At 33.7% G+C, this 16,445-nt stretch overlaps 1 protein-coding gene across 4 annotated transcripts in view; it reads left to right on the forward strand.

The window, feature by feature from the left end:
* The window catches only part of LOC118189518 (uncharacterized), a 317,844-nt gene that overhangs the window by 170,105 nt on the left and 131,294 nt on the right, over positions 1–16,445 (forward strand). For all 4 annotated transcript variants that reach the window (XM_085809144.1, XM_035360141.2, XM_035360143.2 and 1 more), the window contains 2 exons: positions 2,239–2,434; positions 16,279–16,387. In XM_085809144.1, the coding sequence (XP_085665270.1) occupies positions 2,239–2,434; positions 16,279–16,387 (305 nt within the window). The remainder of the gene's footprint in view (positions 1–2,238; positions 2,435–16,278; positions 16,388–16,445) is intronic.

A 16,445-nucleotide genomic window follows, 5' to 3' on the forward strand; every position in this document is an offset into this window, starting at 1 on the left:
ATCTTTTAATGAGGGTCTGGAACTTGGTGAAAAATACCTAAAATTTTTAGAAAAATAAAGCTGTCACAGAGCAAGAGATTATGACTCTATGTTATTTACAAAAAAAAAAAAAAAAAAAAAAAAAAAAAAAGACTTACTCTGGAGCAACCTAAAGTTTTAAAACAAAACTCCATCAGAAAAATGTATGAAACATGTAGAAAAAAAATTAAATATTTTATGCTTTCTTAATATCCTTTATTTTTGTCTATTGAATACATCCCTAATGCTTTTAAATATCCCTGTAAGCACTAATGTAAATGAATACTAATACATATAATAAATTTATATATTTAATAATTAATGTACATAATAAATTATTGTAATAGTGTATAATAATTTAATTAAATGTATCTAATACGCCTTATTTATTTTGCACTTTTTGTCTGAATATTATGATTTATCTTTTCTATTCTGAAATCCGCACAACCTTTGGTCCCAAACTTTGCAGATTTCTGGAATTCTACTGTAGTTTCAAAGGACTGCATGGTATCATGGCCCAAACTTTTGATTTTCAAGGAATCTAAACTGACTAAAGAAATACATTGTATTGTCTCCAGTGCTTTGGAGAATAAACACCCATAGAATGGAAAGGTGGTTTCATATACCCAATACATAATAAAGGAGATAAACTGGAGTGTAAGAACTACTTAGGAATCACACTGTTGAGCACATCATGTAAGATGTTCTCAAACATTCTATCATAAAGGCTAGTTGCTTTTACAAAATAAATAAATAATAATTGGAGAATACAGGTGTGGATTTCAAAAGGGTAGATCGACTACCAACCAAGGCGATGATGGAGTTGGGAATATCTGAAAAATTGATGAATCTGATAAAGATGACCCTTAGGAGAGTGAAACTGAGAACTGAATGATCAGATTTTTTGTATACTGAAAATATACTAAAGCAAGGTGATTCTGTTTCCTGCTGGCTGTTTAATATCACCATTGAAAAAGCAAGAGCCTCGGGCATACAAACCTAAAAGACTATATTCATAAAATCTGTGCAGTTGGCCTTTGCTGATGACATTGACATTGTGGGAAGAATAAAGGTGGCAGTAGTTGAGGCTTTTTGGATGCTTGAGTCGGCAGCAAAAAATATTGGTTTTACCATCAATGAAGAAAAAACAAAGTTCATGTCAGTTACAAACAGGAGGCATAACCTGATACCACTGAAAATAAATGACTATGTTTTTGAGGAGTTTGAACAATTTAAATATTTGTGTACAATTATAAATAATAATACTGATATAACTGTTGAAATGAAGAACCAAATTAACATGGCTAACAGGTGAAATTATGGATTACAAAACTAGTTTAAATCACTACACTTAAGCAGCAAAATTAAAATACAGTTGTATCAAACCTTAGTAAGACCTATAGTGTTGTATGGAAGTGAGTGCTGACAATGAATAAAGCAGACCAGGGTAGAGTAATGACATTTGAGTGAAAGGTTTTGAGAAGTGTTGCAGCAGTAAGGGAAAATGGAGTGTGGATAATAAGATATAATTTTAAACTACAGCAAAAATCTAGAGAACCAGATATAATAAGAGGTATTAAATCCTCTCAACTAAGATCGTTAGGCCATATATACAGATATGGAGATAAAAACCCAATGAAGAAACTGACATTCCAAAAGTCAGAGGGAAGGAGGAGAGAAAGACCATGAACGAGGTGGCTAGACAACGTGGGAAAGTGATTAAAGAACACTGGTATCAATAGGTGGATGATTGTGGCATTGGATGAGTCAAGATGGCAGAAGCTGACTGAAACAGCCTTGTCTGGAAATTGACTGTAGAGTATAAGAAGATCTAAAAGTATACTTTGAGCCTTATTTAAGCACACAGTGCAGAATTAAACATGCAGAGTGTTATCATACTTTAGAATCCAATGTAGAAAGGAAAAACTGAAGAAGCTTGTGTTACTGCATTAATGATACAAAGTCATGGCAGTAAGATAAGTCTTTAAAGATTCATCTAAATTTATTCTCGGATTAACTGTATGAAAAATATAGCCGAGTCCTTTATAATTAGCATGTTCTTAACATTCTACAAATATTGCTTATTTTAATGTAAAGTTGAAAAAGTTTATTTTCAATCACGAGTTTTAAATTTCTCTTAAACTTTTAAATTTGATTAATTTATTGGCATGTATAAAATGTATTTATTGGCACTCATACCATTTCTACATTTTATTTCAGAAGTCGAGAAAGATTCCCTTCATCACATGTTGGTTCTGTAATGCTTGATCCTCAAATTATACTTCAACAAGCTGAAGATAAATATCGTAATGGAGTGATCTCAAAATACGAATATTTAGATTTATGTCATCATTTGCAAAAAGTATTGGAATGCAGTCAGCAGAATCTGTATTCAGATTTAATTTCCCAAACGCAGGCAAGTGTTTCAGTTTACATTAATTTTTCAATTATTTAAGTAAATAGGTGTATTTGAAATATTTTATGATAATCTGGGTGGTTTCAAAGCTTTTTCTTGAAAGAGTTATGTGTCTTGCTGTGAAATTAGTTTGTATGGCTCTAAATACTGCTGCAGCATTCATAAATACGAAGTAAGTTTTAAATAATTTTTTTATCGTGTCAAAAAAGTATAGGTAGGGTAGTACGGATAGGGAAAGAATTTACTTTTAATTTAAAAAATATTTCTTGAAAAATAAGATTAAATCAAATGAGTGACGACTTTCAAAATTTGTTAAAGAAAGAAGACATCTATTTGAAGATTCTATTCTATCATGAAGTGTTTTAGTATGCACCTAGCTGTATAATTTCTGTCTGATGAATGACATAATAAGAGACTCTCAAGCAACAGTAAAAGTTAATTAGCCAGTGTATATGTGTGTGTTACTAAAATTCTTCTCAAATATACTATTTTTTCCATGCAAAATGACACAACTGCAGTTTTAGATGTTTTGAATTATAGTACTTCTTCTGTATGTTCTTTTTTAACTTTGTACACTGTGGAAAAAAAAAGTTCGATATCTCCCACTCTACTGATTGACAAAATTCAACTTCTATTTTTCATGTCTCAAAAGTGTGACTTAGGGTATGTATTAGATTGATATATAGCATTTTTCTACTGTAGGTATTTTGACACAAAAATGGACTTTTTCTGAAATGACATTCCATTTTTTTTTTCATATTTCGATTCTACGACTCAAATTATGCCAAACTGCCAAGTTTTGTAAAAATTGCACGAGAACTTTTTAAAAAATTAGCTCTCAAATTATACCAAAGTTTTGTAAAAAATCGCACAAGCAATTTTTATAAAATGAATTCCTCCATGTTAATTGAATTTGGTATATATTTGTTAATATCTCTTTTTTTATTAAACGTATTTGATTCTCCCTTTCACATTTTGAAATTTAGTTTCATTTCAAATAAAATTCACCTATTTTTTGTTATTGATTTTTTAAATTTGTATTTTAAAGTATTTTTAATAAATTTTTTGAAAACAATTTTGAATTATAACCTATGAAATTTTTAATATCATCTTAAAGTAGATCTATTTCTAGGTACATCTGCAAAAAATTAAAGTTTTTTTATTCAGAATTTTTTAAGATATACATGATTTTACATATTGGCGTGTTTTGAAATTGGGCATATTTGAAATTAGGCATAGATAATAATGCCAAATGTGGTTTGTGCACTTTATTAAAATTATTTGAAAGCATGAACGATGACCTTTCCCCCCTTATATACAATGAAAAAAGGAAAGGAAAATAGGTTGCTATGAATTAAGAAGTTTGCCAGGTGAATTATTCTTGGCGCTACTTAAAAAAATGTGGCAAGGTAAATTTTTGAATTTCTCCATAAATTTAACAGCTAATTTGATAAAATTTAATAGTTAAGCATAATTTGAGTCATAGAATCGAAATATGGAAAAAAATTGGCATGTCATTTCAGGAAAAGTCGTACTTTGTGTCAAAGTACCTATATTGAAACAATGCTGTATATAAATCTAATACAGTACAAAGTCCAAAATCCGGACTCATCGGGACTTCGGCGATTCCGGATTTGGGATTTTGCCGGATATTAGATCATCAGCTTAAATCTAGTAAGCTAACCTGTAGAAATTATAAAATTAAAAACACGAAATTGCGATTTACGAAATAATGAAGTATTTATGATCTAAAGGGTATCAAAATTTACAAAAAAGTTTAATATTTATTTGTTTACCTTATTAAACATTTCTTTCAGTGTAAGTTGTTTAAGTTGCTTCGTTTTTTGTGCTAATACTTTCTCTTTAATTCTGTAGACAGACATAATCTCTTGTTCAGTTACAATGTTGAAGTCCTGTAACTGCTGTTTCGAGAATTCTGACTAACTTGTCAATCGAAATTTTCTCGTTTTTAGTAACTTCTCTGTCACTTTCTTAACTATCGGTAGCGGTATTTTCTGGATCTAGAACCATACTACAGATTTTGCCATTCATTAATTGACTGATGATTGAGAAGCATTGTCATCACAATGAAAAACTTCTTTTATATCATCTCCATTTATTACCGCTTCTCCAAATTTCTTTACAAAATCCGTTAATTGGAAAATTTCACCTTTGTTTTGCGATATCCGAAAACTTTTAAAATTTGCAGCTTTCATCATCAAATTTAACTATTCTTCACTATACATATTTGGCTATGCATCATGACCTTCGCAACTAACGACAAGTAGTTCCATTAAATTTTATCTTGCTTCTATCGTGCATTGAGATAAGCCTGAATTGTATTAGTTTAGTTATTTATTATTCTTATGTCTATTTCTTGCACATACTTAAGGCTTAGCAGAGTTCTGAATAAATAAATTCCCACGTGTACTTAAGCCTTATTGAGGGCCGACGCTAGATATCTTACCACCTGATGCAGACTCTGTCAGTCCTAAATTCTGCCACACAGTGTGGCCATATGAGCCCTGGCTCTGAGTTTATGTGAGTAATAAATCAGTTATTCTTAATTCAAATAGCACTAAATGTAATCTTTTGGCCTATGAGTATCATTAAAAATATATTTTTATCATATGAAAATAAAATTGTTAAAGTTTTCCTCGTCAACATTTTTTAGTGTCACATTTTTAATGTCAACATAATGGCTACCGTACTCCTTTATTATTTAATTGCTAAAAAACAAATGTTTAGGAATCACTACATGAGTCATTACTCAAGTTGTCATGTTTTGATAAACATGCGGTGATGAAAGGAAAGTATAATAAAAATAATGATTCGTTAGGTTGGTGTCAGATTAACGATGTATCTATGTATTCCACATTGGTTTGAGATGGGTGCCAAGCAGGTAGGCAGCAATAAGGCCAAATTACTGATCATACAAATTTATGTTAAAATTATTGTTTATTCAATAACAATAAGGTATTTTATTTAGTGTCGAAGTGAAATTAAGAATCAGGACTCTCCAGATATTTTATTATGTGTGGAGGGATGGAATCAAATGCGCATGTGTGAAGCCTACCAGAAAAACGTTGTTGGTGGTTTTGAGGTCCGGATTTTAGATCGTTCCGGATAATGGATGTCTGGATTTCGGACTTTGTACCGATTATGTACTAAGTCGCACTTTCAAGACACAAGAAAGTGGAATTACTGATCATACATATTTATGTTAAAATTATTGTTTATTCAATAACAATAAGGTATTGTATTTAGTGTCGAAGTGAAATTAAGAATCAGGACTCTCGAGATGTTTTATTATGTGTGGAGGGATGGAATCAAATGCGCATGTGTGAAGCCTACCAGAAAAACGTTGTTGGTGGTTTTGAGGTCCGGATTTTAGATCGTTCCGGATAATGGATGTCTGGATTTCGGACTTTGTACCGTATATGTACTAAGTCGCGCTTTCAAGACACAAAAAAGTGGAATTTGAATTTCTTCAATCGGCCCAGTAGAGCGGGAGATATAGAACTGCCTTTTTTTTTGTTTTTTTGCGCAGTGTACATTATAATGTGTTAAAAGAAAGTTTATTCTGTAACATTAAGCACTGTAAGATTCTAATAATGCACAAATCACGTGTTTTGTGGATTAGCAAATTTGCAATGATTATAAATCATGTCTGGTTACATTTTCTCTTCAATTCTTACATTAAATCTGGATTGTTTAAATAACTGACTATAATACATGTGCGATGTAAAAACAAGCCAGTTTCTCATACATGTCCTTCAGGATGGCGTACCATCCCTTAGGCAGATAGCCTTTGTGTGCTTTTTATGTTCCGAAAACCTGAAAAGGTTTATAAATTAAAAATTAATTTTAAATAATAATAAAGTCTAAAATGAGAACAATCATGTATGATCTGTGTTTACTGAAAAGAGAGAGCATATGTGCAGAAAATGCAAAATAGCTTATAACATAAATCCACATCTTCAAATAAAATATGTTATAAACATTCTGTATTATTAACAAAACTTATTGCATTTTTGTATAATAAAAAGTACATAAAAATGAGTGCAGATTGTAAGCATTTATGGTTTAAGGTGTCATGGATTATCAGAATTCTACTGTATTAAAAGGTAGTATAATGTATGTCCCCAAATAGCGATATATTTAACTAAAAAATATGCGGAATTTCAAAAGTCCATGTTTACTGTAAAGAGAGCATTAAGTACAGAAAGTGCCAAGTAAATTCTGTACCAAAATAAATTTACTTTTTCGATCAAAATATATTATATTTTTTTCCTTTTTTGCTAAAATTTTTATTTGCATATACACATAAGAAACAATACTTGTTAAATTTGTTATATTGAATTTTCTGAAAACCTGAAATTTTGTTTACATTTGATGTTGAATGCGGATTATAGGCATTCGCAGATCATCTGGATTCTGTGCATTTGAAAACTGTTTATAAATTGATGTCATTATTCAATTTTTCTCAAAACTAAGTGCATTCCAAGCATATAAATACAATATTCATGAAGTAATGTCGTACAGATTTGTAATTTTTGCAATGGATTTTACAAAGTATTTTATAGTTTTACTTGTTAGAGCTTTGATTTCTACAAAGGAAAATTTCAAGGAGTTAAAATGTGTAATCTTTACCCATATAGTGAATTACATTTGATTTCATGTATAAATAAGAACTGTGACATATTGCAACCTTAAGGTTTCAAAATATTTCCAGAAATTTTTTTGCACATGTTTTATTTGAAATGTAAAAATAATTATATAGTTACTTTTCTACTAACATCTGTTATGAACCACATTCAGATTTTGGTAACTTTTCACTAGATGGAGAATTTGTTTGACATATCCTTAGCACTAGATTTAATGAATCTAGGTGAATTTAAAATATCAGGAACAGTTTTATCACATATTTTTACCTGAATTTCTATTTCATCTTTTATTTCTCATAAGAACTTACATTTTACAATTATGCCAAATTTGGAACCACTATAATTATTTAAAGTAGCGGTTGATTCAATGAAACATATATATTTAAATTTGGTTGTTTAAATTTAGGCAAGTTGGCTGTTTATTACTTCCGGCTACTATATTGTTGGGCCAGGTTCGAATACATGAGAAGGCTTTGATATTCATAAGTGTATAATGTCTGTATGGCATTTAAGATATTGGTGATAGAAGAAGCTCGTTGACATACAAAAATGAATGGGAAACCCTCGAGTCCATCTCCTGAGGTGTTCTTCATTCAAATTGCTATTGAGCTTTCCTATTCTTGTGGTTCAGCCTACTGTGGTGTACCTTTGTCAGTGATCTCAGTGATATGAGGCAGCTAAGTGGCTGATGAGTATTGACCACTCCCGAGGAATGCGTTAAATTGCTAGTGGCCAGCCATTTGAAAAAACAATTTTATCAGTGCCTTTGCATTACATTGAACAAAAGTATCTAGCTTAAGTTGTAAATATTTACATATGTTTAATTTTTCAAACCATTCTGAGATAACAGATTTTTTTTTCTTCTACAGATCCTAGAATATATTTATTATTGCGACTCTAATGGAAAAAACTGAAGGAACAACTATGAAAATTTACCTTATTTAACTCCGTCAAGTGAAATTTAGTGGAAAGTAGTTGATAGCTCATCATTATCACACAGTCCAATGGAATTCATCTTCCCTTCACAGAAATATGCAAATTTTGGAGCCGATTCTTTTCCCCATTATGGAAAGGTGTGCAAGGAAGTACTTAAAATTTTAATTTCAAAGATTGTGCAAGTGGCCAGGTAAAACTTTACATGTGGATGGTGGAACATATATTGTTGAAAAGGCTACAGATTCATTGTGAGAAATTGCATGCGATTGGAATAATGGAAGTAGAACAGATAGTGCACAGGCTCACACAGAGCTGGCTTCCGCTCCAGATATATCTGGATATACCCATACGAAATTGAGTGCCAACCCATCAGGGAGATGCCAGGACCATCCCACGATAACACAACTCCGTGGAGATGGCCTATTTAATGTTCTATTTCTAAAAAAAGGGGGGGGGTTCACAACATGGGCACGATTATGGGCCCTTGAAGGGTTACTAACATTCTATTGTCTTACAGCATAAATCAAGTAATAGGGGATTACAACTGAATATGGAAATACTTACACTGTTGTTGAATTACATATGGTTAAGAGATACAAGTGTGTAGATTTACATAGAGTTACAAAGTTAATAATAGACATTCGTATGATATTGGTACAATTATATATATAGAAATTCAAACAATACATAGAGAAATGCTAGTGGATACCACCAATAGGGTACAGACAGAACAGTGTAAGAGCTTTACAAGTATACATTAGTTGAGAGTTATGTACTGTGTGCTGTAGTTCACATGCTAGTGCACACCTTCATATGAAGGTGATGCATTCCAATGTAATTACCAGTTGACATTCAGAAGTAAGTAGCCATGCGGTAGTTGATGTCTCTAATTAGTAAGGTTTGATGCATCAATGCTGGCCAGTCATTGAGATATGATGTGCCCAGCCACCAAATGTCAGCCAGTGTGTATACACCGAGTCCTAAGGGCTTTCAAGTCGACCACTATGGTCATTACTGCAGATTTGCACTCCTATTGCTGGGATCTGCTCTGTACATTATTACGCATTCATCTATTACAGCCTTGATCTTGATCTCTTTGTAGTCTGGAACCATTGGGGCCAGTAATTGTCATTTTGCTTTTTGAGCCTGTACTGGGCTCTGAGGGTGCATGAGAAGAAGAGATGGTCATGGTCACGTACCTCACCACATTCGCAGGATTCATTATCTAAAATCCAAAGTGAAATTTGTATGAGAGGAATGGGCCATAAAATAACTGTGTCATAAAATATATGTGGCACTTATCGGTCTTGACTTTTGGGATAAACTTAAAGACCTGATGACCCGTGGTGCCCTGATCCCATCTGTGTTGCTACTGAGACAATAATTGTTCTTGCGTCTGTCTTTTGATGAAAGAGATCGGCTTTAACGTGCCTTCCTCATTGACGTCAGTGGAGTTGGCTGCTTCTTTTGCCACAGCATCAGCCAGCTTATTGCCTGAGATACCAGTATGAGCCGTCACTCAGCAGAGACTTGGGGCGTGCTCCTGGTTGAATTGTAACAGCTGCTGCCTAATTTCTTGAACTAGCGGGCTATGTGATCTCTCGTTAGCTATGGCTGCCAGACTGGTGGCTGAGTCAGAGTAGATCTGTGTGGGAGCTCCTTTAACTTCTGCGCTATACTTCAGAGCACCACTGATAGCCAGGAGTTCAGCCTGATATACAGAGTTGTAGTGCACCAGTCTCCTTTTCCGTACATGCATCACTTCCCCATCTGAGACGGGGCAGAACGCGTAGTCAGTTCCTGCCAATGTCTTAGACTCATGAGTAAAGAGACCGGTAGGCTGTAAGTCTGACCCAATAGCGTATGTTGTCATCGCAGTCTTGTGACCTTTCCTATTGCAGCCTCACGCTCTATGACCAAATCGAGGGGTGGCATATCTATCCACTAGTACTTGTAGGGCTGCTGTGGGGCAAGTTTTATAAGCTTTGCAAATCATTAACAGCTGTTGCCGCTGTATAGTATTCAGTTTGTGTCACATGTTGGTGTTAAGACGTGTACCCCATATTGATGCACAGTAGGTCACAATCTTTTCAGCAACCATTTTGTACCAAATATGCAGAATTTTGGCAGACAGCCTCCATCTTATAGCTGTCATTCCCCGCAAAGCATTGGTAAGGAGATTGATGCGTTGCTTTAGCATCGTGATGTACAGGAGCCAGGAAAGTCTAAGATCTATGATCACTTCAAGATACTTCAGTTCAGTAACGCATTTAATTCCATTTCCAAGTAACTTGAGGCTGGGGTTTCGCTGCAGTGTAGGTCATCAACCTATGATGAGAGCTTGCATTTTTTGGATGGAGAGTTCAAGTTTATGTTCTCTGGGCCACTGTGCAATAATGTCTAGGCACTCTTGTGTTCTCTTGCTCATGTTTGAGTGACCTGCCACTGTTAATAGAAAGTCGTCAGCACACTGCACAGGTATATAAAGACCTAAAAATAGCCAAAAGCATCCTCTTAGAAATATGGAAGTTTAAAGAAGCCGGTGATGAATGCAGACTAACAGGTCAAGGTTGTAAAGTTGCAGCAGCAGACTTTCAGGAACATTATTTGGCAATAACTGCTGCAGGAAGTAGAATCAATCCAGATTACAAGGGAGCTTACTACAACTAGAGGTACCCGATTTTCCAGATATTAAGTGAGTGCACAAAAGCAGTATTTTTATATCTGGCACAGGCTGCATAAAAGAGGGCTGGGTGCAACAAAGCTATCAATTGCATCATTCTTACTCATAGATTTGGTTTTCGTTTGTGTAGAGTGATTCTAGATGTGTTACAATCTGAAGAAAGCAAAACACATGCAATAATCTTAAAAACATCAGTGAAAGGCATCATTACAAAAGCAGCAGAATTGTGGTGTTGATGGGCATCATGCTGGACAGCCACAATGACCTGCATGTTTTTAGCAATGAATGGCTGAAATATACCGAGATGAGTTTCTCGATCCTTATGTCAAGTTGTTAAGGAGTGCAGTCAATGACAACTTCCTCCTAGTGGAAGATAATGCTCATCCCCCATCATGGTGTACTAGTCACCTATTATCTTGAGGACAAAAGAATCCAACAGATGAAATGGTATGTTCCTGTTCTCTATATTTAAATCTTATAGAAATATTCAGTTGTGTCCCAGAAGAGCCCACTTAGTACTGTAAGAGCTTTAGGGCACTATTCATCTTGAATGTAATCTATTACTGCATGAACTCATGCTTGTGGAAAATTTGCAGAATTTGCATAAATCAGTACACCCTATAAAATAGCTCTAAATCTTACATTTCAGTCAGGTGTGAACACATCTTATTAATTTTTTCTTTGTTTCTCTTTAAAATTGTAACATTGCTGTTTCCCTGCCCCTCTTCATATCCCATTTCCTAGTTCTAATTTAAATAATTTTTTTGCAGAAATAAGTAATTTTGCATTTCTCTTCATAAGAGTAAAAAAAAACATGAATTTGTTTACAGAAAATGAAGGTTTATTACTAGTTATTGTTTCACGTACTGTTATTTTGCAAGAGAAAACATACACATTGTTGCCAGTCTTCTGCAGCTAAATATTGGCATCAAAGGGTGTAACTCATTAATAGCCAACAGTTTGTGTCTCGAAGTGAGAACAGCTTAATGTCATAATTCTCTATGTTTATCTTCAGAGAGCTGTAACATTTCATTTTTATTGATGAGATCGTTAGGTTGTTTGAATAAGGTGAATATGAGGGCTGTCTGCCTTAGGGTAGGGATGCCTTGTTGTAGGGCTTTGTATGGGAAACTGGCTCATATACACATTACATATGAGGAAAACCACAAAAACCAATCATACAGCTAGCCTGAATTTGAAATGAGATCAAACTACCAGTATTCTACTGCTTTAATCGATCAGCCACTGGTGAGGCCTGTTGATGAGAAAGATACACGAACAAATTTTAATTTGTGCCTTTTTTCAAAACTCATTCCTTAATTTTGAAATTCTCAATAATAAGTAGAATATCCATTAATGATGTATCAGAAGTTTCTTGAAAAGTAATCCTAAAGTTTGTTATATTTTCTATAACTTAAGTTTTCAACTGAAACTTGAGCTTTGAAAATATCGCTGAAAAAAATCAAAAATTCACTTTTTATTTTTGGATTTTAATTGTTTTAGATTTGAAGCAGAAATATTTGTAGCAAAAAGTAGGGTTTTTTGAGGGGTGTGGGGTGAGGAGACCACAAAGTTTGTTCAATATTGGCACAGCTTCTTTTTTGCATATTGGGTGAATTTATCATCACAGCAGTGAACTGTTTTATGTGGTATAGCATATCATGAAATTTCATATTGCAGTGATTACTACAAAATCGTAGCTGTTCGGCAAACCTTCCTTTGTTTCAACTTTCCTACCTCTGAGTGGAATTATTTGATTACATCATGTACATAATATTTCTGCAATTAATTAACATAATTAGGTTAAACAAAGATGAATTAATGATGTGTCCCATTATCATAAATAATTGTTATTAGTTTTTAATTTCTAAATGAAAAATCATCTGAATTGATTCAATAACTTGAAAGACAGTTATGGACTGAGGAGTGGGAATTTTTTCGGGGGGAGGGAGGTGCTGTCTTGAATGGCTGTAACTTCTTACTAGGGAAAACGTGGTTGGAAGTCTGAAGGAGTCTTAGGCTTCCATTTAATTTCAGTTCACATGGGGCATATCGAGAAAATGGGGTCGAATTTTAGAAAGTGCACATTAAGTTGAATTGTTATATGTATTATCAACTGCAGATGCCATTCAAAGGAAAACATATCATATTGATGCACCATTTCTACATGTGTAAGATGTTAGACTGTATAGCAGCTTATGAAATTCAGTCTGTTGTCCATTTCTTGAGTGCAGGGAAAGTGAAAACAGTCGATGTTTGTAAAACACTTTGTTTGTATAGCGAAAATGTTGCAGATGATGGTGAACAAATGGGGAGTTAAGTGGAGGATGTAAAAGTGTGCCTTTCATTAAGTGAAGTGTGTGTACTTGAAGATGATATAGTGTACAGAAGTACACTGTGATATAATGTGTGTACTTGAATGTAAAATGAGTAAGGGCAGTTGAACTCCCATGTAATCGTTTTCTCTGCATTTTTCTGAAATTGCACAGTCATTTCTGTTTGAACTTATATCACACCACCTAGAATTTTTGAAACCATAATACATATTGAGTTCCGTGTATACTCTCTGAAGTGAGTTATCTGTCACTGTTTTGCCCTTTCACCACATGATATGTTGAATGAGATGATAAGTTCTTGAATTATGTCATTACAGTTATGGGAATTGCACCATTTCTTGATTTGAAGTATCAGTTCTTGAAAAGTGAAGGTACATATGGTTGCTGACAAAGAAAAAATTAAATAAACCATATCAATTTGTATTTTCATATATACAATTCTTTGAATGGATAAAGTGTTTTGCATATTGAATTGCATACAGGCACAATGTTATCCGTGGCATCAGTTGGGAGACAAGAAACTGCATTATGTGATTCCAAATGATAAATATGATTTGGTTAGTGTGTCGTTTTGCTTCACCAAGTCGCATTGTTCTGCCAGAATGCTAGACCTTTTCAATGTGGTTTACTAGAACAGATTAATCATTATTCATCCTGGACAATTTGTTTTTGGTACTAAATTTAACATATTTGTGCATCAAATGTACCATGGTGGGTAGCATTTCTTTCACAAGAAGTGTTAGTATGTATCACGTCATGCCTCAATCTGTGTTTTGGGGATATGCAAAGTGATGCCTTAATGCAAGTGCTTTAATAATGAAAATTACATAGCAATTAGATTCAAGTTGGTACAATCTAGCAAATATAAAATATTCTGAAAATATTTTTTTTTTTTTTGTTTTTAATTGCTGTTGGAATTCATTTTATGGATATACTGTATATTTTAATTATTTTTTAGGATACAGTGTTAACTTGGCATTGTATCTCATATGCAGTTACACTTGAAGACAGTAAGCACTGTATCCTATTTATAAAATATGCACTGTATCCTATTTAAAGATTAAATAAATACCAATATCCAAATTAGATTATCCAGATTAAATAAATACCACTGTATCCTATTTATAAAATATGCATTTGACAGAAAGATCAAGCGCATTGAAATTAAAATGTTTCTGGAGGAAAAATCTTGCTGTATAAATTTGCTGAAAGTTCTAAAATCCAGTAGAACCATTTCACTTAGAACTAACTGGGTTGGAGCCATGTCAGATAAAACTTGATGCCTATTAAATATTTTTTGGCAGTTTAAAGATTAAATAAATACCAATAGTAGAACAAACAAAACCGTGTTTTGCATTACATTCACAGTAAACACTTGAATATATATTTCAATAAAGACATATTTTATCAAAACACATTAGATTCTCCTGTACGTGAAGACTTTAGAAGCAACCTGCATATTGAATTGAACAGCAAAGTAAACAAACCAAAAAAAAAAAAAAAAGAAAGAAAGAAAGAAAGAAAGAAAAAGAAAATTGAATAAATTGAAAAACTAAATTTACTACACCATGAAGGCAGCATGAAAAAAATATCAAATTTGCATGAAGGATACTGCATGCTGGGCCATGCAAATGCTTAGCATTCCAGCACATATGCACAAAGTAGGTATCTGTAATGCGATCTGTATTGTATATAAACAGGAAGATTGGACGTTGGGGTTCGCATTTGAACATTAGTCCTTTGTGTGAACTTCATGTTACACTTCATGTAAGAAAGAGGAACTTCTACCAGCATGTATCAGAATTTAATTGCAGCAGGATGATGACCTATTGAAATTCTCGGCCTTGCAAAATCATACATCCAATACCCTGAGTCAGGAACTTGTGTGCAGGATGACAAGTGTCTGCACAAGTAGCATGATGATGTCTGAAGCACTATAAATTGTCAGCACAGCTTTCCTTGATGTTACAGCAAACAGACAAGCTTACAATGATGCAATAAAGCGATAACCAATGTGCACGGGAGTGGTACCATGTCATCTTTTCAGACGAATCCAAGTTCTGCATACTGCATCTCAATGGATGTATTCACATGAGGAGGGCACATGTAGCCAGCTTGCATTCGTCACTGTCATGTGGGCCCAGCACCCTATATCATGCATGTATAGGGTGCCATGGTAAACATTTTGGTCACATCTTGTTTATATAGCTGGTAATGTGGGCAGCCACCATTGCCTATACACTTTAAGCTGTGGCTGTGCTTTATCTGTGAGGCCTGCAGGATGCCATTTTTCAACAAGATAATGCTCAGCTGCATGTTACCCCTGCTGTTCTGTCCTTTCTTAGTGCTGAGGGTGTTCAACTGATTCCCTAGCCAGCACGTTCACAAGGTCTGTAACCCATTGGTCATGGATTGCTGAGAGATTAACATGCCGCCACTTGCCAGTGCCATTATGATTGATAAACTCTGGCATAGAGGTGAAGCTGCATGGAATGAAATATCGACATCTTTCAATTTGAACCTAGTTCAACTTATTGCCGAGCTGGATTATAGCCATTGATGCTGCTAGAGATGACAGCTCTGTAATACTAAATTTTTAAGGCTAAGGTATCCTAAACCACCTAAAATTTAGCAGTTTCCTTTCTTTTATAGTACTGTGTGTATAATAAATAAGATTCTGCTGTTTGCTTTCTTTCCTGGTGTATCAATTTTAATGGCCGACAGTGTATATGGAATTGGAATTAGCTGAAAGCCATGTAAATGTAACTTTAACTCATTAAATCAAATTTGGGGGGGGGGAGGAGGATTGGTTATGTTTTTATAAAGACCATTTTAATAAAAGAGCTTCCAAAATGCCTATTGAGTGCAACACTCATATGCATTTCATATTAACACAGGTTTTTAGGTTTTTCTCAATGGATTGAATGGTATAACATTAAACTGAGAAGCAGTATAAAGATAATGTGTAAGCATCATGAATAACATCTTGTGCACTCACCTAGAATTTTCCATGTGATTTGGCATTGATAATACTTTTCTCATGCTTTCATACTTTCATGCTTTTTCGCACTTATAGAAAATAAAAGAGAATAATGGAAAAAAAGTTTTTAAGTTCCCTCTTTTCCACACCCAAAAGGAAGAGTTTGCAGTGTGATTAAATTTTATATTATTTCCATTTGAATATTCGCTTGTGTGATACTCTTTTTGCTTCTTATACTTTAGAATTTGAACAGCAGTAAGATGAAAAATCATGAATTCTCAAATCCACAGAAGCTGAGAGCAAATTTAGAACATGAAATAAATTTTCAACCTCAGACTATGAAATTTAAAAGTATGTATTCTTCTCTTTGACTGAACCACTAATAATAGATTATTTTAGAGGCATGTCT

This window comes from Stegodyphus dumicola, chromosome X2 (assembly GCF_044657685.1).
Source record: "Stegodyphus dumicola isolate Sdum_Otavi_A_Nest chromosome X2, ASM4465768v1".
Lineage (NCBI taxonomy): Eukaryota > Metazoa > Arthropoda > Arachnida > Araneae > Eresidae > Stegodyphus > Stegodyphus dumicola.